This window comes from Salvelinus sp. IW2-2015, linkage group LG30, assembly GCF_002910315.2.
Source record: "Salvelinus sp. IW2-2015 linkage group LG30, ASM291031v2, whole genome shotgun sequence".
NCBI classification, from domain to species: domain Eukaryota; kingdom Metazoa; phylum Chordata; class Actinopteri; order Salmoniformes; family Salmonidae; genus Salvelinus; species Salvelinus sp. IW2-2015.
This window is the reverse complement of record NC_036869.1, coordinates 5,300,035-5,321,434: the sequence shown is the minus strand read 5'-3', so window position 1 is coordinate 5,321,434 and position 21,400 is coordinate 5,300,035. Positions and strand designations below refer to the sequence as shown.

The 21,400-nt window shown below is 42.3% G+C and overlaps 2 protein-coding genes across 2 annotated transcripts in view; both read left to right on the top strand.

Moving 5' to 3' along the window:
- Positions 1 to 7,156, top strand: part of LOC112067872 (CUB and sushi domain-containing protein 3-like) — a 161,072-nt gene extending 153,916 nt beyond the window's left edge. The window contains exon 4 of the mRNA XM_024134684.2: positions 6,985 to 7,156. Within this exon, the coding sequence (XP_023990452.2) occupies positions 6,985 to 7,156 (172 nt within the window). The remainder of the gene's footprint in view (positions 1 to 6,984) is intronic.
- A 6,555-nt stretch (positions 7,157 to 13,711) lies between these two features.
- Positions 13,712 to 21,400, top strand: part of LOC111954791 (CUB and sushi domain-containing protein 3-like) — a 184,061-nt gene continuing 176,372 nt past the window's right edge. The window contains 1 exon segment of the mRNA XM_070436005.1: positions 13,712 to 14,045. Coding sequence (XP_070292106.1) covers positions 13,712 to 14,045 — 334 coding nt within the window.

Sequence of the window (21,400 nt, the reverse complement as noted above, 5' to 3'; positions counted from 1 at the left end):
TTAGCTGCCTTTAGAAAGTCAATTTATTATCCTCTGTGCCAAGTTGCCTTCCTGTTTCTCAAGTCTGATAGCCAATGGAATGGAGGTGCTGGTTCGAACCCAAACTCAGTGTTCATTTCAAGAGGGACCAGCAGCAACAGGGATGTCTGGGTAGAGCAAGGGGAGAGCCCAACTTTTATTAGCATTGGAGGGGATAGTCCTCACACGGGGTACCATTTATGTAGGTGTTGTCCTTTTTGTAAGGATATATTATAATAAGGAATTCTTCAATTATGAATGAGTCATGTGTTTCAATACATTGATACAGCATTATACACTTTGCTGCAGGTACCGAACAGCCACACCTCACAGATTAGGGATGTAAACATTTTTTTTAAATGTAATCAAGTTAATCGCAGGATCTGCTGTGATTAATCGCAAATTCTGAATTTGCTCAAATTAATCTGTAATTTAAGATTTTTCATTAAAACATTTTTTACAGGAATATTGACGTCTTGATTTTGTCTAAAGTAACGGTTAGAAAAAGTTGGTAAATTGAGAATGTACACTTTCTTTAACCTCGATGTCAACTTGTTTTTACGTTGTTGTTTTTTAACAGTATATATTATGTATTTGGGATCTTTTCTGTGTATTTTGAACACTTTCAGACAATACGATTAATAACAATAAAAAAAATGTGTGCACAAAAATGTCAAAAAGTTAARTTGAGTGAACTGATTAAAACTATGACGGCCCAATATGTACAGTAATGTAATCATTCAAGTCTTGCTTAACTGCAAGCATTTTGTATTGTTGCTGAAGGGTTTAGATATGTACTGTATTGGAAACACTGAAATGGTACTCTGTTATTCCTGTCTATTTGTGCAGAAAGGCTAGGCCCTGGTTGAGTAATGTTTTCCCCTTTTTCATTCAGATCCATTAATGTTGTTCTGAGACTGGAAGGATTGTATTACGGCTTGCAAATGAGGCCTCTGGCAGCCATTTACTGCAGCGAAGGATATCATTTGGATAAATATAATCTCAGCCTCCGAAAAACGCATCCCCCTATTGTGTCATTCGATTTGTTTTGACCACAGTGTTTTAGATTTCAGAGGAGCATTACAGCAAATGACTGTTGTGTTTGTGTTTTGTTGCGGTCTTGGGCAAAAGGTATGACCCCCTACACACGGAGCCCAGACTGCATTTTGGACAGCTCCACGTCGACCCTGCATGCTGCGATGAAACAGATGAAATATAGTTCCCAGAATCCAATGGGGTGGAGAGGCCTTGACTCGCTGTATCAAAGTGTGAGGAGGCAGTCAGTGCATCAGGAGAGGAGAGGGAGGGGAACGAGGGAGGAGGGGAGTGGTGCGGAGGAGGAAGGTGGAGGGCTCTGCCACAGAAGGAGTGCCCATGGAGAACACTGATTACTTACTTTCAAAACATCAGTTTGATGGAGAGACGCGCGCCGCTTCCCAGCGGCCTCCCATCCGTCTCTGAGGCCTGGGTGGTGATTGATGAGGCATCTGCCAGCTACACTGCCTGCCTGGAGCCCAGAGCTGATGCAGAGGCCAGCCCTGCTTCTCTGTTTCTCCCCTCCCTGTGTGTGTGTGTCTTTTTCTGTGTGTGTGTGTGTGTGTGTGTGTGTGTGTGTTCAGAGGGGATGACATCATCCCCTGTAAGAGGCTAAGAGAGACATAAGTCTTTAGCACATTAATTTAATCCAGTGTCTTGACTTTTGTATGTGTGTGTGTTTCAAGTGTCAAATGTAATTAGTCGTAGGTACGGGACACACACACTGTCCAATGAAATGCTTACTTCCAGGTTTCTTCTCGACAATGCAACAACAATAAGAAGTAATGAAAGATAAGAATACTAACATAGTGTGTGTGTGCGTGCATGTGTGCCTGAGTGATGCACTTTCAGCCAGCACTGCAGGGATGTTAAAGTTAATATTAGAATTGCATTAAGAATGCTTGAGTACTATGATGACAAATCGGGAACATTGTTGCTACGTAGCCCCCTTAAAAGTCTCACCACTGTTGCCTCTTCTTGTCACTATCAATTCATACTGTGTTATTTCTGAGACCTTGAACGGCTTTCAGAACCCAGAAAGACAGGAAATTCATTGTAAATGCCTCAGTGAATAGTCCCACACTGTTGCTGTGGGGGCGGTGGCCCTCTCTTTCTCTCTGCTCTCCTCTCCTTTCCTCTCTCTCTCTCTCTCTTTCTGCTCTCCCTTCCTCTCTCTCTCTTTCTCTCTGCTCTCCTCTCCCTTCCTCTCTCTCTCTCTCTCTCTTCTGTCTCCCTTCCTCTCCTCACACTCTCTGTTTCCCCCTTTCCTTTTCTTTCTTTCTCTCTCTCTCTTCTCTCTCTCTCTCTCTCCTCTCTTCTCTCCTTCTCTCCTCTCTCTCTCTCTCTCTTCTCTTCACCTCTCTCGCTCTCTCTATCTTCTCTCATGCAGCCAATGTTTATGTCATTTATATTTCCGCAAATGAAGGTGAGACGGAGAAAATGCCAAAGCTTTGAGACTGGCATGTGTAATCAATTACCTCCTGAGTCCCATTGGGGACGTCACGGTCTCTGCACCATGGGCCCCAGCCCATACTACAGTACAATCAACACACTACCTTTTTACCACAAAAAGTTAAAGAAAAGAGGACTGGCTGACGGTGTGGTTGGTGGTGGAGAGGAATTACGGAAAAACCACATTAATTTTAGATGTAATCACATGTGAATTGTTCCAAAAACATGTTTTCATGATATTATACAAAGTTAATGTGATAACGTGACAACATGTAAAGCAACATGTGTTAAGTATTCCAAAAACACACTTTCACATGATTTCACATGTGAAATTTCATGTAAAATCATGTGATGTTCCACATGTGAAATAATTTGGTTTTTCTGTAAGGGTAATAAGCCTTAGACATGGTGTGGTCTGTTCACATCTCCTCATCTCCATGACACACTCTAGGCCTTTGAATAATCATGACAATTATTCTGATAGGGACAAGAATGAAAGACCTCTGAATGTCACAGAGTAGAGTAGTGTACTGGGATGTATGTGTTCACAACTGTAGCACTTAATTGAATGACATGAAGTGGCCGTTTTGGGCTAGTTCACCAACCACTGGTTATCAATCAAAATGAACACATTATTAAGTGCCCAAGCATGATTCACTCATAGGGTACCACTTCCAGCATGATCTTTATGTACCAAGTAGACATACTACTGGTGTTAAAGGGATTGTTCACCCAAATTACAACATGGCAAGGTTAACAAAACCAAAGCGTAGAATGCTGTCTYTCTTTGTCCATAAACTAATATGTCATTTTGAAGTTTAGGTGAACTATCCCTTTAAACCTATATGCAGTAAACCATACTTATCCCTTCTCCATTCACTTACATCATGGTTGTTTACCACTCCCTGTGTTTATAGACACCTTGGTGTGAGATATGTTGATTAAATTACACTTATCCATATAAAACTTTCTTTTGCCTTTTACAGTGATTTAGGAGAAGGCAGGGATAGGGGGAGGGTGGGGGTGGAGGGGTGGTGATGAGGGTGTGTTTATGTGTGTGACAGCACTGTCGATCTGCTAGAATTACAGTACCAGTCAAAAGTTTGGACACACCTACTCATTCAAGGGTTTTTCTTTATATTTACTATTTTCTACATTGTAGAATAATAGTGAAGACGTCGAAACTATGAAATAACACATAAGGAATCATGTAGTAACCAAAAAAGTGTTAAACAAATGAGGTAGTCAACAGGAATGCTTTTCCAACAGTCTTGAAGGAGTTCCTACATGTGCTGAGCACTTGCTGGCTGCTTTTCCTTCACTCTTGTGTCCAACTCATCCCAAACCATCTCAATTGGGTTGAGGTCAGCTGATTGTGGAGGCCAGGTCATCCTCTCCTTCTTGATCAAATAACCCTTACACAGCCTGGAGGTGTGTTTTGGGTCATTGTCCTGTTGAAAAACAAATGATAGTCCCACTAAGCGCAAACCAGATGGGATGGCGTATCGCTGCAGAATGCTGTGGTAGCCATGCTGGTTAAGTGTGCCTTGAATTCTAAATAAATCACTGACAGTGTCACCAGCAAAGCACCGCCACAACCATTACACCTCCTCCATGCTTCACGGTGGGAACCACACATGCAGAGATCATCCGTTCACGTACTCTGCATCTTACCAAGGCACGGCAATTGGAAACAAAAATCTCAAATGTGGACTCATCAGACCAAATGACAGCTTTCCACTGGTCTAATGTCCATTGCTCGTGTTTCTTGGCACAAGCAAGTCTCTTCTTATCGGTTGGTTTCTTTGCAGCAATTCGACCACGAAGGCCAGATTCACGCAGTCTGAACAGTTGATGTTTAGATGTGTTTGTTAATAGAACTATGTAAAGCATTTATTTGCGCTGCATACTGAGGTACAGTTAATTGCCGATTTATCCTCTGCAGCAGAGGTAACTCTGGGTCTTCCTTTCCCATGGTGGTCCTCATGAGAGCTAGTTTCATCATAGTACTTGATGGGTTTTGCAACTGCACTTGAAGAAACTTTAAAAGTTCTTAAAATGTTCCKCATTGACTGACCTTCATGTCTTAAAGTAATGATGGACTGTTGTTTCTCTTTGCTGACTTGAACTGTTCTTGCCATAATATGGACTTGGTCTTTTCCCAAATAGGGTTATCTTCTGTATACAAACCCTACCTTGTCACAAATCAACTGATTGGCTCAAATGCGAAGGAAAGAAATTCCACAAATTAATATTGAAATGCATTCTAGGTGACTACCTCATGAAGATGGTTGAGAGAATGCCAAGAGTGTGAAACCTGTCATCAAGGCATAGGGTGGCCAATTTTGAAGAATCTCAAATATTTGTCAATTTTTTGGTTACTACATGATTCCAAATGTGTTATTTCATAGTGTTTTTGACTGGTCCAACGCAGAATGCCGACTAATTTAATWAAAATTTATATTATTGGATGGGAAACACGGCGCTGGTACCCTAACTGTCACGCTGGCATGAATGATTCAGGAGACAGGCGCAGGAAGGCGTAATAAGTTTTTTTATTATACCCCAAATTACGGCGTGCTGTGTAAGGGCACAGGGACGAAGACCAAACAAACAAGTACATAAAATACAGGGTTGAAACCCAACCGGCCCGGTTGTGGCGGCGTCGGACGGGCCAGTTGTGACTGCTGAAGTTGCGTTGTCGGACGGACCCGTGGTGGCGACATCGGACGACTCAGTTGCAGCTGACGAAATTGCAGCGGTGCCGGACAGACCAGTCGCAGCGTCATTGGTCGGACCATTCCCACTGTTTCCTTCAATGGTCGATTATTCTGTCACGTTGGTAACAATGAGACAGACGCAGGCATGCATAATAGTTTTTTTTATTACGCCCCAAATTACGGTGTGCCGTGCAAGGGCATAAGGACGAAGACCAAACAAACAAGTACATAAAATACAGGGTTGAAACCCAAACAAAAGAGCGAGGAGTACCTCAAATAAATACACATGCGCACAATGATTAACACACGGGACGAGGCCCGTGATCATCTGTACAATCCACCAGGCGCACGAAAGCCCAAAACACACAGCGCAGGTACTCACACGCACCAGCGGACATAGTAACAATAATCGACAGCACCATGGTGAACAAAGGGCACATATATACAAATACTAATCAGTGGGAATAAGGGACAGGTGTGCGCAACGAAAGTTCCAGGGGATCCATGACACAAACCCTCCACGCAGCCAGTGATCTTCTGTCACATAAACTGGGGTTGCCTCTTGGTCTGCTAATGTACTAATGTACTAATTCACTGCTAATGCACTGCTAGATCAAGTAGACGACAGTTCCTCCACAGATGACTTCGATCACAAACGCTTGTACATTTTTAAGGCTTGCCATCCATAAATGTTTTATTATGAAATGGTTTTACACAGGCAGAGCACCACACCTGCTGCACACTGCTATCGTTTTGGGACTTCTGTGTAGTTCTATACATTGGGCCTGTTCCTAACATTTTCCCACCTGCATACTGTACATGTTCTGTATAACCCAAATCAGGATGTGGTCTATACCAGGGTTGGGATCAATTCCGTTTCAATTCCAGTCTATTCATAAAGTAAACCAAATTGCAATTCCAATATCGAATGTTCCTCATTGAAAAGCGTTGAAGAAAATTAGCATTGGAGGGGGTGTTTGAGGTTAAACCCGACAGCGCTCTGAGCCGGAGGGGTCTGGTGTCTCTGCCTCTGTTTCAGTGTGGGTAATGCAGAAGACTTTAGATTGATAATGGTAATGATATGGCACAGCTCCAGCTTGTGGTGGCCAGTCAGCCTTGATTCATGTGACCGTGTCCTTTAATGACACATCCCGTCAGTCATCAATAAAGGCCGGAGGAAGTGGGGGGTGTGAGGAACTGGGGGGCGAGAGAGGTCTGTGTATGACCTCTGTGCTCTGTTCCTCCTCCTCCGCGCTGCACAGTCACGTGGACAAATCACCTGCACACTTCAGAGGCAGGCTACTCGTCTTCCAGACGTGTGTTGTGGGCGAGGACCAGATACACTTTGTACTCTTTATGCATATTAAGGAATACGAGTGTGACCTTTTTAATGGTGGATATACACTGCCCTCAGAAAGTATTCACACCTCTTGACTTTTTCAGCCTGAATTTTAAAAAAGGATTATATTAAATTGAGATTTTTCTTCAACTTTCATATTACAAAGTATTTTGTGTAGATCGCTGATAAAAAATGACAATAAACCCTCTAGAGTCGATTGACACAAAATATGAACGTTTAAACTAGAGATATCTGTTTTTTTACATTGGATTTGTCTCAATCCATCACATATCGCACTTCCATATCTACGGTGAAAGGTGGAAGAGATTGACCGACACATTTAAAGACACCAGTGTTGTAACTTGCTGACTTTGAGCATGCAGTAAAAAGCCTAATGATTATCTCCTCTTTTTTCCTCAGGTTATCTGGGATGAATGTCCCTTCTCCTATTGTCAGCAACAAGAACTGGCTGAGGCTACATTTTGTAACCGACAGTAACCATCGATATCGGGGCTTTAGCGCCCATTATCAAGGTAAGCCTCTGTTTCAATCACCGCAAAGACACTTAGGAAGGAGTTTCCTGACCACCTAAAAACAGAACAGACTTGTAAGAGGAGAGGAGGTCCATTTAAATAAAAGTGTAATCCCTGTAAAGCCCTGAGAGACTCAACAAATAGCGCTCTGAAAGTGAGAAGAATCCTACACCTCTTCACTCTGTCGTCCTCAATGAGTTTTCTTCTTTTTGTCATAGTGTTGTGTTCTTAGATTTGCTATTTGCTTTTCTTTTAATGTTCTTTTTTTGTTTCAGTCTAAGTCTTTCTATCATCCTGCCTTCTAACTGTGTATAATTACAACTAGAAGAGACAGATATTTATTTTCTAATGTCAACTGTAAATTCTCCAAGAAATTATTTGGGCAATTAGCGCTTTCGGTTTTCACTTTTAATTAGAAACCTTTCTCTGTAACAATGCCAATCATGCACAGCACAGCAGTCAATTAAAAACATGTTTTTGTTGTATTTCAAACTAATCAATAGATCAACAACAAATCACTTTTTCTCCTCTTTTTTAAATAGCTGTCTCTTTTATTTTATCATATTCAAAAGCTTCTAATTAAAACAAACCTAAGCTACTGTTTAACAGATCATCCAGAATCATATACCCACTTCTGCATTGCTGTGTGTTATGTTTGTGGATTTATTTTGACATGCATTTACTGTAAACCAAATCTTTCAAAATGTCCCCACACATTAAATGTTATAATATTGGGGGACATGGTTGAAATATGAAATATGTTTGCCTACTCTTACAGTTTGGGATATTACTTTGGATAAAAAATGATAACCCCTTCCGCACCACCTTATAGGGTACGATGATGTGCTGCATTTCCCAGATAGGTGTTAGATATAGCCCCAGGTTATATCTCCAGCAGGGTTAGGCTCAATTCAAATTGAAATCAGTCAATTCAGGAAGTGATTTGAATATAAAATCCAGAAATGTAAAAACTTTTGACATCAATAGCTTCTACTTTTCTGTTTATTGAGAAGTCATTGGAAATATATGCCCTTTTTTCAATAATGTAATTGTAATTTCAGTTGACTTCCTGAATTGACTGCCTTCCATTTGAATTGAGCCATACCCTGCTCTCCAGGGACATTGGGGGTGAAAGGTTAATGAATGTACTCTTCTCCTCTGATCTGAGGTCAGTGTTAGTGAGGACAGTGACAGATCACCTCCTTGTCTCACCACAACTAATGCTCACTAGTCACTCCTTTGTAGCTCATCAGTTGCTTTAAAGCTACATTCTGCGATTCTAAAATGTATTTAAACCTTACATTTTGGGTTATGATAGAGTATGAGTGTGCTTAACTCATGAAACACTTATACTGTAAGTTATATCCTTTAATAGACAGTGGAGAAGCATGGTTTAAGACCAATAGAAAGAGTTGGACATCTGCAGTCAGAGAAGAGCTCAGAGCATCTGAATAGGTTTATTTCTGTCCTTGACACCTCTCCAGAGGACAATGTTATAGGTCAAGCGCTTTTCACATCCTCTGAAAGGGCAGTGTCTGTATGTACAGAGCCCAAAGAAAGAAGAGGGGATGAATAAATGATTTGCTCATAATTTACTAATCTTTGTAAATAGTTAGGGAACCATTTTGCTAATACCCTACTAATGAGCTTTTAATTGGACGTTGCTATATAAAGTGTCACACCCCAAGGACTTTTATTAAACACAACTTGTATTTATTATTGATATTCTCAAAGAAAAAGGACTGTAGAATGTCATTTATTTTGTGGCTTAGTGCCAAGAACAGCAGTGGATTTAAATGGTCTTTAAAATGGACAAACTTCCCATCAAACAGACTCCCTTCAACTAAAATACACAATATTTGAGAAGTTCAGCACATTTATGGCACTTGATGGAGGTCAAAAGCCAGGCAAGATTGGTTTGTGCCCTTCACAAGAAGATAAAATCTCTATCTTAATGTCCGCTGTTGATGCTGCCGGGGGATGAATTGCCCCTTGAGAACGGCCCTGTGTGCGACTTCTTATTGAGGCTTTACAGGTATACACCACCTGGTGAGCCACAAGCAGCCCAGCTTCAAAGCAGCAGCTGCAAAGTGCCTTAGGACACCAAAACCACCCCAAAATCCAATTTACCCACCTGCTCTGTCTGACAGAAATGCCATCAGAAAAAGCACGTTCCCATCTCTGATTGAACCACAGTTATTGACATTAGCCAGCTGTTGCTCTCGCTCTCAATTCAACTCATCTCTCATAGGAAGTCAGTCAGTGGCTGTCGAATTGAAGCTGTTATTGGCTATGCTGCTTCGGCTCTTCTCAAGACAGCCACTGATAAGTAATGAAATTGAAGCTGCCACGTCTCAACGTAATCAAAGTTTGACAGGGAATTTGAACCCAGGCAATGTACTTAACTATTGTATTTGTATGCGGGCAGCCTAGCTGCTGTTCAGCACTACTGAAAAGGAATTAACGTACAGAATTAACTACCTGATGTGGCTGCAGATATCTACTGTAGTTGCTATGTATGTTATACACATAGGGACTGTATACAGAGCCCCTTATAATGCAATTTTACCCAAGATCTGGCACAGCAGGGTTAGAAGCCAATGGTCCTTTTCAGACAACTTGAGGATTTTGAGGAACTAACAGTCAACAATGAATCCCAAAAATTATCCTCCAGGGTTCTTTCTATCTTATCTTCCCTAGAATTAAAATCTTCCAAATGCCCCTCTTATATCATACTGAATCTCACAGCCCTCTGTCACAGGTCAGACAATTTCTCCACTCCTCTAAGCAGTCCAGTCAGAAATTCATGCAAATTCATGACCAGAAGACTGGTGTCGCAGACTATCTCTTCCCCTGGAGCTACTGCCATCTTTGATAAGACCACCTCTGATCCTCTATCATTAGACTGCAGGCCTGTGCAGAGTATTGTAAATTAGGATTTACCATTTCCCTTGGGGGAAAAATAATTCACTTTTTTCCTGTCAGATGTGATCCTTCATCCATGGGCCTATATCATAATGGCATTACTATTAGCATGTTTGCTTCTACAGCATCAGGCTCCTTAATAGGTACCCAGTATTCCAGACATCGATTTTGTTTTCTTTGAACCTTGTACAATGTCTTTTTAAATTCTGCCAAGTGAGATTTTACATAATCTTCTTTTAACAATCAGATCTGCATTTGACCTTAAAGTCAGTTGCAAACATACTGTAGATGTTGTCTTGAGAGAAGAATCAGTCACATTAACAAGCAAATCATTGAATCAATAGTAAAGTTGTTTCCAAACACTTTGTAGGGGAAATTAAATGCAGGGTCCCAAGTACATACAGTTAAAAGCTAAATTCATATTGAACTGCACTGCCACAAAGCAGCAAAAAGTGTATCAGCATCCCTCAACCATTACAGTGTAAAATGTTCAGTAATTTGGAGTGGAAAGCCCTTCCCAAAAACTCCACATTAATATATTGGGCTGTACTTTATGCATAAACTGCTCAGGACAGACATGTATATGTAACTCTAGCTGTATAATTAATTGTAGTTATCTTTCCTTTCTGTCACGACTAAGCAGTGAGCAAGACCAGCGTGTCAGGTGCCAAGATTTAATTGTAAAAACAAATTACACCATAAAATCAGTCATTTAGTATGCAATCACTTTAGCTCTACATTGGTATGGTTCCCAATTAAGCAGCCAAAGGCAGTTAAATGAAGCAATAAGGCCAGAGGGGGTGTGGTATATTGCCAATATTCCAGAGCTAAGGGCAGTTCTTAAGCACGACGCAACACTGAGTTTTTGGGCCACTTAATACCTGGACACCGAAGCTGTGATTGATAGTATACGATGGAATTTGAAACGTTCTTGAGACACTTTTATAAAGACTTGCCAAGACTTTAAAGACACAACCTCTAATTTCAAGTTCTGAAAGGTCCAATGCAGCTGTTTTTATCCCAATATCAAGTCATTTCTGGGTAACAATTAGGTACCTTACAGTGATTTTTCTAGCAAAGAGCAATTTCTCAAGCAAGAATTTTGCTAGGACTGTCTGTTAGTGGGGAAAACCAAAAACGATTTGTTATTGGCAGAAAGGTTTGGAACTCTCATTGGTCTATTAAAATTTTTACCTTCTTATGATGTCACCAGGCAGGCCCAAACTCCATCCCACCAAAACAGGCAGGCATTTCAGGTAGTCTTTCCAAACAGCTCTTACACTAAAAGGGCATTATCATAATTTTCACAATTTTACAGTATTATTCCAACCTCATAGTGTGGAAATACAGTACCAGTCAAGAGTTTGGACACACCTACTCATTCAAGGGTTTTTCTTTATTTTTACTATTTTCTACATTGTAGAATAATAGTGAAGACATAAACAGTATAAAATAACACATATGGAATCATGTAGTAACCAAAAAAGTGTGTCACGCCTACTCCCGCTCTTCCCCCCTGGCGTTTGAGGGCACCAGGCTGCCCTGCATTACGCACTCCTGCCACCATCATTTACGCACACCAGCCTTCCCTCGCCAAGCGCTTCAGCAATATTGGACTCACTTGGACTCACTCAATCACCTGTTTATTACCTCCCCTATATTTGTCAGTTCTCCAGCTCTGTTCCCCGCTGCTGCATTGTTTGTCATACAGTATATCACAAAAGTGAGTACACCCCTCACATTTTTGTAAATATTTGAGTATATCTTTTCATGTGACAACACTGAAGAAATGACACTTTGCTAKAATGTAAAGTAGTGAGTGTACAGCTTGTATAACAGTGTAAATRTGCTGTCCCCTCAAAATAACTCAACACACAGCCATTAATGTCTAAACCGCTGGCAACAAAAGTGAGTACACCCCTAAGTGAAAATGTCCYAATTGGGCCCAAAGTGTCAATATTTTGTGTGGCCACCATCATTTTCCAGCACTGCCTTAACCCTCTTGGGCATGGAGTTCACCAGAGCTTCACAGTTTYCKARTGGAGTCCTRTTCCARTCCTCCATGACGACATCACGGAGCTGGTGGATGTTAGAGACCTTGCACTCCTCCACCTTCCATTTGAGGATGKCCCACAGATGCTCAATAGGGTTTAGGTCTGGAGACATGCTTGGCCAGTCCATCACCTTTACCCTCAGCTTCTTTAGCAAGGCAGTGGTCGTCTTGGAGGTGTGTTTGGGGTCGTTATCATGTTGGAATACTGCCCTGCGGCCCAGTCTCCGAAGGGAGGGGATCATGCTCTGCTTCAGTATGTCACAGTACATGTTGGCATTCATGGTTCCCTCAATGAACTGTAGCTCCCCTGTGCCGGCAGCACTCATGCAGCCCCAGACCATGACACTCCCACCACCATGCTTGACTGTAGGCAAGACACACTTGTCTTTGTACTCCTCACCTGGTTGCCGCCACACACGCTTSACACCATCTGAACCAAATAAGTTTATCTTGGTCTCATCAGACCACAGGACATGGTTCCAGTAATCCATGTCCTTAGTCTGCTTGTCTTCAGCAAACTGTTTGCGGGCTTTCTTGTGCATCATCTTTAGAAGAGGCTTCCTTCTGGGACGACAACCATGCAGACCAATTTGATGCAGTGTACGGCGTATGGTCTGAGCACTGACAGGCTGACCCCCCACCCCTTCAACCTCTGCAGCAATGCTGGCAGCACTCATACGTCTATTTCCCAAAGAKAACCTCTGGATATGACGCTGAGCACGTGCACTCAACTTCTTTGGTCGACCATGGCGAGGCCTGTTCTGAGTGGAACCTGTCCAGTTAAACCGCTGTATGGTCTTGGCCACRGTGCTGCAGCTCAGTTTCAGGGTCTTGGCAATCTTCTTATAGCCCAGGCCATCTTTATGTAGAGCAACAATTCTTTTTTTCAGATCCTCAGAGATTTCTTTGCCATGAGGTGCCATGTTGAACTTCCAGTGACCAGTCAGTATGGGAGTGTGAGAGCGATAACACCAWATTTAACACACCTYCTCCCCATTCACACCTGAGACCTTGTAACACTAACGAGTCACATGACACCGGGGAGGGAAAATGGCTAATTGGGCCCAATTRGGACATTTTCACTTAGGGGTGTACTCACTTTTGTTGCCAGCGGTTTGGACATTAATGGCTGTGTGTTGAGTTATTTTGAGAGGACAGCAAATTTACACTGTTATACAAGCTGTACACTCACTACTTTACATTGTAGCAAAGTGTCATTTCTTCAGTGTTGTCACATAAAAAGATATACTCAAATATTTACAAAAATGTGAGGGGTGTACTCACTTTTGTGATATACTGTATATCCATATTACCCGTGTGCTGACGCTGTTCCTGTCTTGTTCTATGTCTGTTCCCTAATAAATGTCTGACTCCCCGTACCTGCTTCTCCTGTCCGGCGTCGGTCGTTACAGAATAATGCAGCCATCACACGAAGCATCAGGGAGTACTGGCGTTCCTGTTGGTGGTGGCTTCGGTCCTGGGTCGCCGCCGATGGAACCGGGTGTGTCTAGCCAGCTTGTCGGGCTTCCACGCCCTAGCTGTTTCGAGAGGTTTCCTTGCCCCAGGTGGCTCGGAAGGCGCCCATCCCACCTCAGGCCTCAGCCGGATCGTCAGGTCTTCTTCGCCCAGCCGGCCCATGAGTTTTCTTGTTTTGTTGGTGAAGTTGGGCTTGGATTCCACCACCGATGGAACCGGGGGTGCCGAAGCCAGCTCGTCGAGCTTCCACGTCCTAGCTAGCTCGAGAGGTTTCCTTGCTTCGGTTGGCTCGGCAGGTTCCCATCCCACGTCACGCTCCGCCGGATCATCGGGCTTCCACGCCACAGCAGGATCGACAGGCGTTCATGCCTCAGCCGGATCGTCAGGTTCTTATGCCTCAGCCGGCTCGCCAGGCTCCCAAGCCCCTGCCGGTTCGTGGGGAGTTTACCCCCAACCGGCTTGCCCAGCGCCCATGTCTCAGCAAGCATGCCCAGGTGAGACGCCGGGTGGCACCCCTAGAGAGGGGGGGTACTGTCAGGTCTGCTCCCGCTCTTCCTCGAGCGCCAGGCGCCAGGCTGCCCTGCATTACGCACTCCTGCCACCATCATTACGCACACCTGCCTTCCCACGTCACGCGCTTCAGCGATATTGGACTCACCTGGACTCAATCACCTGTTTATTACCTCCCCTATATTTGTCAGTTCCCCAGATCTGTTCCCCGCTGTTGCATTGTTTGTCATATATCCATATTACCCGTGTGCTGACGCTGTTCCTGTCTTGTTCTATATCTGTTCCCAAATAAATGTCTGACTCCCCGTACCTGCTTCTCCTGTCCGGCGTCAGTCGTTACAAAGTGTTAAACAAATCAAAATACATTTTATATTTGAGATTCTTCAAAGTAGCCATCCTTTGCCTTGATGACAGCTTTTGTACACTCTTGGCATTTTCTCAACCTGCTTCACCTGGAATGCTTTTCCAAGAGGTTTGAAGGACTTCCCACTTATGCTGAGCACTTGTTGGCTGCTTTTCCTTCATTCTGCGGTCCAACTCATCCCAAACCATCTCAATTGGGTTGAGGTCAGCTGATTGTGGAGGCCAGGTCATCTGATGCAGCACTCCATCACTCTCCTTCTTGGTCAAATAGCCCTTACACAGCCTGGAGATGTGTTGGGTCATTGTCTTGTTGTGAAAAAAATTCTAGTCCCACTAAGCGCAAACCAGATGTGATGGCGTATTGCTGCAGAATGCTGTGGTAGCCATGCTGGTTAAGTGTGCCTTGAATTCAAAATATATCACAGACAGTGTCACCAGCAAAGCACCCCACACCATCACACCTCCTCCTCCATGATTCATGGTGGGAACCACACATGTGGAGCTCATCCGTTCACCTATGCGTCTCACAAAGACATTGCGGCTGGAACCAAAAATCTCKAATTTCTACCATTTAGGCCTGATTTATGCGTTCTCCTCTGAACAGTTGATGCTGAGATGTGTCTGTTACTTGAACTCTGTGAAGTATTTATTTGGGCTGCAATCTGAGGTGTGTTTAACTCTAATTAACTTATCCTTTGCAGCAGAGATAACTTTGTGGCGGTCCTCATGAGAGCCAGTTTCATCATAGCGCTTGATGGTTTTTGCGACGGCACCTGAAGAAACTTTCAAAGTTCTTGAAATGTTCCGTTTTGATTGACCTTCATGTCTTAATGTAATGATGGACTGTTGTTTCTCTTTGCTTATTTGAGCTGTTCTTGCCATAAAATGGACTTGGTCTTTTACCAAATAGGGCTATCTTCTGTATACCATATGTGTTATTTCATAGTTTTGATGTCTTCACTATTATTCTACAATGTAGAAAATATCAAAAATAAGGTAAAACCCTGGAATAAGTAGGTGTCCAAACGTGTGACTTGTACTGTARATATAAAACTCTGAAAATAGGCATTTTTGACTGTACTGGGCATCATGTTTACAATGATTCCAATTACTTTGGAAAACATTCCAAACATCAGCGTTTTTATAAATGAGGGCAGTTGCCAGCACCTCTTTCAAAAGTGTCATTCTCACAGAAGCTGATGTCACACTGTGTGCTCACCATTTATAATGCTGCTCTTTGCATTAACTTTAATCATAAATACACCCAGGAGAGAAATGTATTTCAATGGTGCCATTAGGTTTAGTATGGCTCTCATCTGAACTCATAGCACTCATAAAATGTATTTGAGAACAAGGTCATCCTAAGGTGTGTGAGGTTAGCCCATGCGGTAAGATTCTAACAGTGAGGAGGCAAGACAATGAGAGCAGATTTTTATGCCCAGGGTGAAGTTTTTATTTGGAAGTGAGGAATAATGCCGGCGACTGAACAAATATTTACAACCAAAATAACAAACAGGCTGATGAACAAAAAGATAGTCCTAATAAACTTATCTGGATAAACCCATTGTTTAGAGTGCTCAAAAGAAAACCCCAGGCTTCAACTATGCCTGAAAATCCAGCAGCATGCCAAACCATTACCAGTCTCTGTCTCACAAAAAATTTAAATATATGAGTTTAAATAGCACTTCCCATGATGCATCTGACCAATGAGAGACAGCCATATCATGACGTTAATTAACTTTCAAAGGCAACCAGTACAATATACACATGTTCCGTTAACAAACATATATTTATTATCATACACACACAATTCAATAAAGGTGCTTACCCCACATAGATACAGTTAATAGATGGGTTTCTCAAATCATTAACCGTTTGGAAGGGTTTGGTTAACCATATAAGATATACTGTATCTTTAGATCAAGTGACTGAAGACATAGGACAATCGTCACATCTTGGAATGGACATTGGCTGATGTACTGAACTGCAATAGAGCTGTTGTCTCAAACCGCATTTAAAAAAATTATTATTTAACCTTTATTTAACTAGGCAATTCGGTTAAGAACAAATTCTTATTTACAATGACGGCCTACACCGGCCAAACCCGGACAACGCTGGGCCAATTGTGCGCCGCGCTATGGGACCACCAAATCGCAGCCTGTTGGGATACAGCATGAGGTGTCTTACATCTCAAATTATTTTGTTGTTTCATTTACTATATTATATTTCTAGCTTTGTGCAATTAACCAATATTTATTTAGTTTTTTCACATCTTAATGTATTATTACCAAAATGTTTGTGTTCTATTAATCCACTTGAACTTGTAAGATACATTTACATTTAATCACATATGTGGTTATTGTACCAATTGTACAACTACTGAATTGATGAGTGTCGATGCAATCTCTGTCCTACTCGTGTTGGACACAGGGGACCGTCAGTTAGGGTGGTCTGCACCGTGTGTATCCAATCTGTCATCAGTGATGGTTCACACAAGGGTTATGGGTGACAGGCAGCGAAGCCGCTCCCACTCCGATCTATTCACTGACTGAGTGAAGCAGCAAAGGTTAATTAAGCAGGGAGGTGAAATATGATCATCACATTGTCTTTTCCTTCATCCCCCTGATAACAAACGACCCTGCAAATACCTCTTAGCCTGATTCTAGCCCAGTGAATAATCTGACACGCCAGACAGAGGACAATTACAGTAATCTATCCTTGACATGATGGACGAGGGGATAAGATGCCCCAGGACTGGCGCTGAGGAGATAAGAATACAATTTAGTGTTGAACGTTGTCGTCTCAAAGATCATCCTCACGTTTGTTTTTCAGTTGTTGATAACACTACAGGTGTGACATTGTGACAAAAAATGTATGACAGAAGTGACACTGAATCTTACACTGTGGTGCATATGTGTTACATTTGGCCTTTCATGGCCGAGATCCTTCAGTTAGAACGATCCTGACCTTGGGTGTCCAAACATTCTTGAGCGGATCAATGTCTGCAAAAAAAAGAAGCAAGTGTAGAAATTAGAAACTGAGATGGTTTCAAGCCTTGCTGCCCACTAATGTCCAGATGGGGCTCAATGATAGTATTTAATCCAATAATTCACCCTAGAATTAGACTCTTAGACTCTTTGCATGATTCAGTATACAATCAGATCTTAATTTCACCCAAATGTTGCATATCCGCTTCCCTGCCCTCCCGGACAATACATGTAGGAAAAGTGGCACTCTAATAGTGCCCCAAAATATCTAATGGCTATCGCTTTCAAGATACACTGGATGGACAAAAGAATGTGGACACCTGCTCGTCAAACATCTCATTCCAAAATCATGGGCATTAATATGGAGTTGGTCCCCCTTTGCTGCTTTAACAGCCTCCACTCTTCTGGGAAGGCTTTCCTCTAGATGTTGGAACATTGCTGCGGGGACTTGCTTACATTCAGCCACAAGAGCATTAGTGAGGTGATGTTGGGAGATTAGGCCTGGCTCGCAGCCGGCGTTTAATTCATCCCAAAGGTGTCTGATGGGGTTGAGGTCAGGGTTCTGTGCAGGCCAGTCCAGTCTAGTTCTTCCACACCGATCTCGAAACAATTTTTGTATGGACCTCGTTTTGTGCACGGGGGCATTGGCATCCCCAAACTGTTGCCACAAAGTTGGAAGCACAGAATCATGGCGAAATAATGTTATTTTATGTTGTAGCATTAAGATTTCCCTTCACTGGAACTAAGGGGCCTAGCCGGAACCATGAGAAACAGCCCCAGACCATTAATCCTCCTCCACCAAACGTCACAGTTTGCAATATGCATTCGGGCAGGTAGCGTACTCCTAGCATCCACCAAATCCAGATTTGTCCGATGGACTGCCAGATGGTGAAGCGTGATTCATCACTCCAGAGAATACGTTTCCATTGCTCCAGAGTCCTATGGCGACAAGCTTTACACCACTCCAGCCGACGCTCGGCATTGCTCTGCCATGGAAACCCATTTCATGAAGCTCCCGACCAACAGTTTTTGGGCTGACGTTGCTTCCGGAGGCAGTTTAGAACTCGGAAGTTAGTGTTGCAACCGAGTAGAGACAATTTTTACGAGCTACGCGCTTCAGCACTCAGCAGTCCCGTTCTGTGCGCTTGTGTGGCCTACCACTTTGCGGCTGAGCTGTTGTTGCTCCTAGACGTTTCCACTTCCCAATAACATCACTTACAGTTGACCGAGGCAGGTCTAGCAGGGCAGAGATTTGACGAACGGACTTGTTGGAAAGGTGGCTTCCTATGACGGTGCCACATTGAAAGTCACTGAGCTCTTAAGTACGGGCCATTCTACTGCCAATGTTTGTCTATGAAGATTGCATGTGTGCTCGATTTTATACACCTGTCAGCAACGGGTGTGGCTGAAATAGCCAAATCCACCAATTTGAAGGGGTGTCCACATACTTTTGTACTGTAGTGTGAGTGCCCATCTCAGATGCTTAGCAGAGAATGCAAGATTTAGTTACTATGACATAAATTAAAGATAAAACTTAGCTATTCATTTCAACCCCATGCACTTTGCCAATTAAATCCGCTGACCAGGACTTGGGCCAAACATAGTATGTCATATAGAATGAAACACTAAAGATCCAATGCAGCCATTTTTATCTCAATATCAAATAATTTATGTGTAAAGATTATTTACCATAATTGATTGTTTTCAATTAAAATTGTCCCAAAGAAACAAAAATAGCTTCTTAGAAAAGAGCAATTTTTCCAAACATAATTTCGCTAGGACTGTCTGGGAGTGGTTTGAGTGGGAAAGGGAAAATTAGCTGTTTTGGCAGAGAGGTTTGTAACTCTCTTTCTTATTTGCCTATTAACTAATTCACTGCATGGTGGCGTCACCATGGAAGGCCAAAACTTCTTCCCACAAAAACAGGCTGAACTTAGAGTTGTTTTTTTCAAACAGCTCTTACACTAAAAGGACATTATCATAATTTACACAATTTCAAAGTATTATTCCAACCTCATAGTGTGGAAATATATATAAAACACAAGGAAATCACATTTTTGACTGCACTGGCTCTTTAATTAGGATATGTTGTCAGGTCACATTTTTATTGTGTTATCATAGATGTCAACAGTTTGTCAGGGGGTTTTGTAGTGTCTCTGGGGATTTCATTTTGACATTTGAGTTACAATGTGCATGGGGAAATTGCTAGATTGCTGAAGTTAGCAGAACTGAAACTGCATAAATAAACATAATTTTGCACCAATCTTGGAAGTAATAAATCTGAACAATACATTTTCTGTATAAGGTTCTATAGCTCCTATATCAGCCCCCAATAAAGTATTTCACTGCCCCCATAAGCTAGAGGCTATGAGAGAATGATCAGAGCTTCTTTAAGTTGTTATCGGGCACCAATTTCAACTTGAACTTGATTTGTCCACTTAACTCCATGCTCCAAGTGCTCCATTTTCTCCTCAATACTAGTTGTAGTTTACTACAAGTCCTATTTCTTTAACCTTTTTACAGTGAAGGGTATCCTAACAGCTAGCCAATTAGACATGGTGGAATGTGTGTCTAGTGTAAAGAGGATGTATTTTAGAGACGACTACACCAATGTAATGACATTGTACGTTTTGACTGGACAGATTGGATGTACCATTTGGTTTGTCTCAAGGCCTTACCTGGCCCTTACTCCGTTAAAATACCCCCCCCCCCCCCCCCCCCTCACTACCCTAGTTCAATTATGTTCTTTTAACCCACCTCCTCTCACTCCTCTAGTTCAGTTATGTTCCTACAACACTAACGTGGCTTTATTGGCCCTTTAACCTGTGGCCTTTAGGCAAGGTAGAATGAGATATTGAATCCTAGGTTGCCAGGCTACAGCAGAATTCTCTGTGTATATTTCTGTCTCACCCAGTTATAGTGTAGTACCGGCCGCAAGATTATAGTGCAGTATAGTACAGACTGCTTTTCATTTCTATTCTCTTAAATCCCATATAAAGTCAAAACAGCACAAAACAAGTGGAAAATAGATTCCTCAAACACATGGTTGATTAAATGTGTGCTCTATGACAGTGGTTCCCAACCAGGGGTACTAGGACCCCTAGGGGTACTTGGCCTATCCACAGGGGGTACTTGAGAAGACTCATGAGACCATGGGATTACTGCTAGAATGCACATGAGGGGGTACTTCAGGGGTACTCCTGGCAGAGAAAAATTCAGTTGGTGTTAAAAAAAAAAGGTTGGGAACCACTGCTCTGTGATTTGGTAGGTACCCATTGTCTTGGAGTCAGACTGCATTTTCATTTGCTAAATTAGAAAGACATGTTTTGATAAGAGATGGTTGCCTTCCTCCTCGTACATATCCTTTCTTAATCATTCTACGAATGACGAAATGTCACGACTGAACAGCAGATATCAACCAATAGGCAACCTGTGCGAGTCGGCATAAGACAAGAAACGCAAATCCATTTTAAATTGACTAATTGTAGCTTCTTCTGGCACAGCATGGGAGTCACTGTATAATTTTTGGCTTTATTTATTAATGAAAGAATGCTGACCAGAGGGCTATAAAATGGGAGTAATAAACCATTCAGGTTTGGTTTAATAAGAGCTCAGACTGAAGGTGCCATTTTTCAATCCTACATAGTGCCTGAGGAATGCCTTGGGTCTTTAAGGCTGCGTTTGAATTGGTATTTTAACTAATCAGATCAGTTCTGAAAAATATCTGATGTGAAAAGATCTGATGTGATTGGTCAAAAGACCAATTAGTGGAAAAAATGATCAGAATTTGGGCTGCCTGTGTAAACACAGCCTTACATAGTTTACATACTGTATCAGCACAAAGAAACTCGTCGGCTGATTTATCGCAAAGCAAATTAACCAGATCCCAAGAAAGGACATTAAGGCATGGCAAATGAGGCTGCTCAAGTGGTGCTCATCGGTGACCATCGAAGTGTCACCCGTAAATGAAGAGGCAGATCCCTCACAGA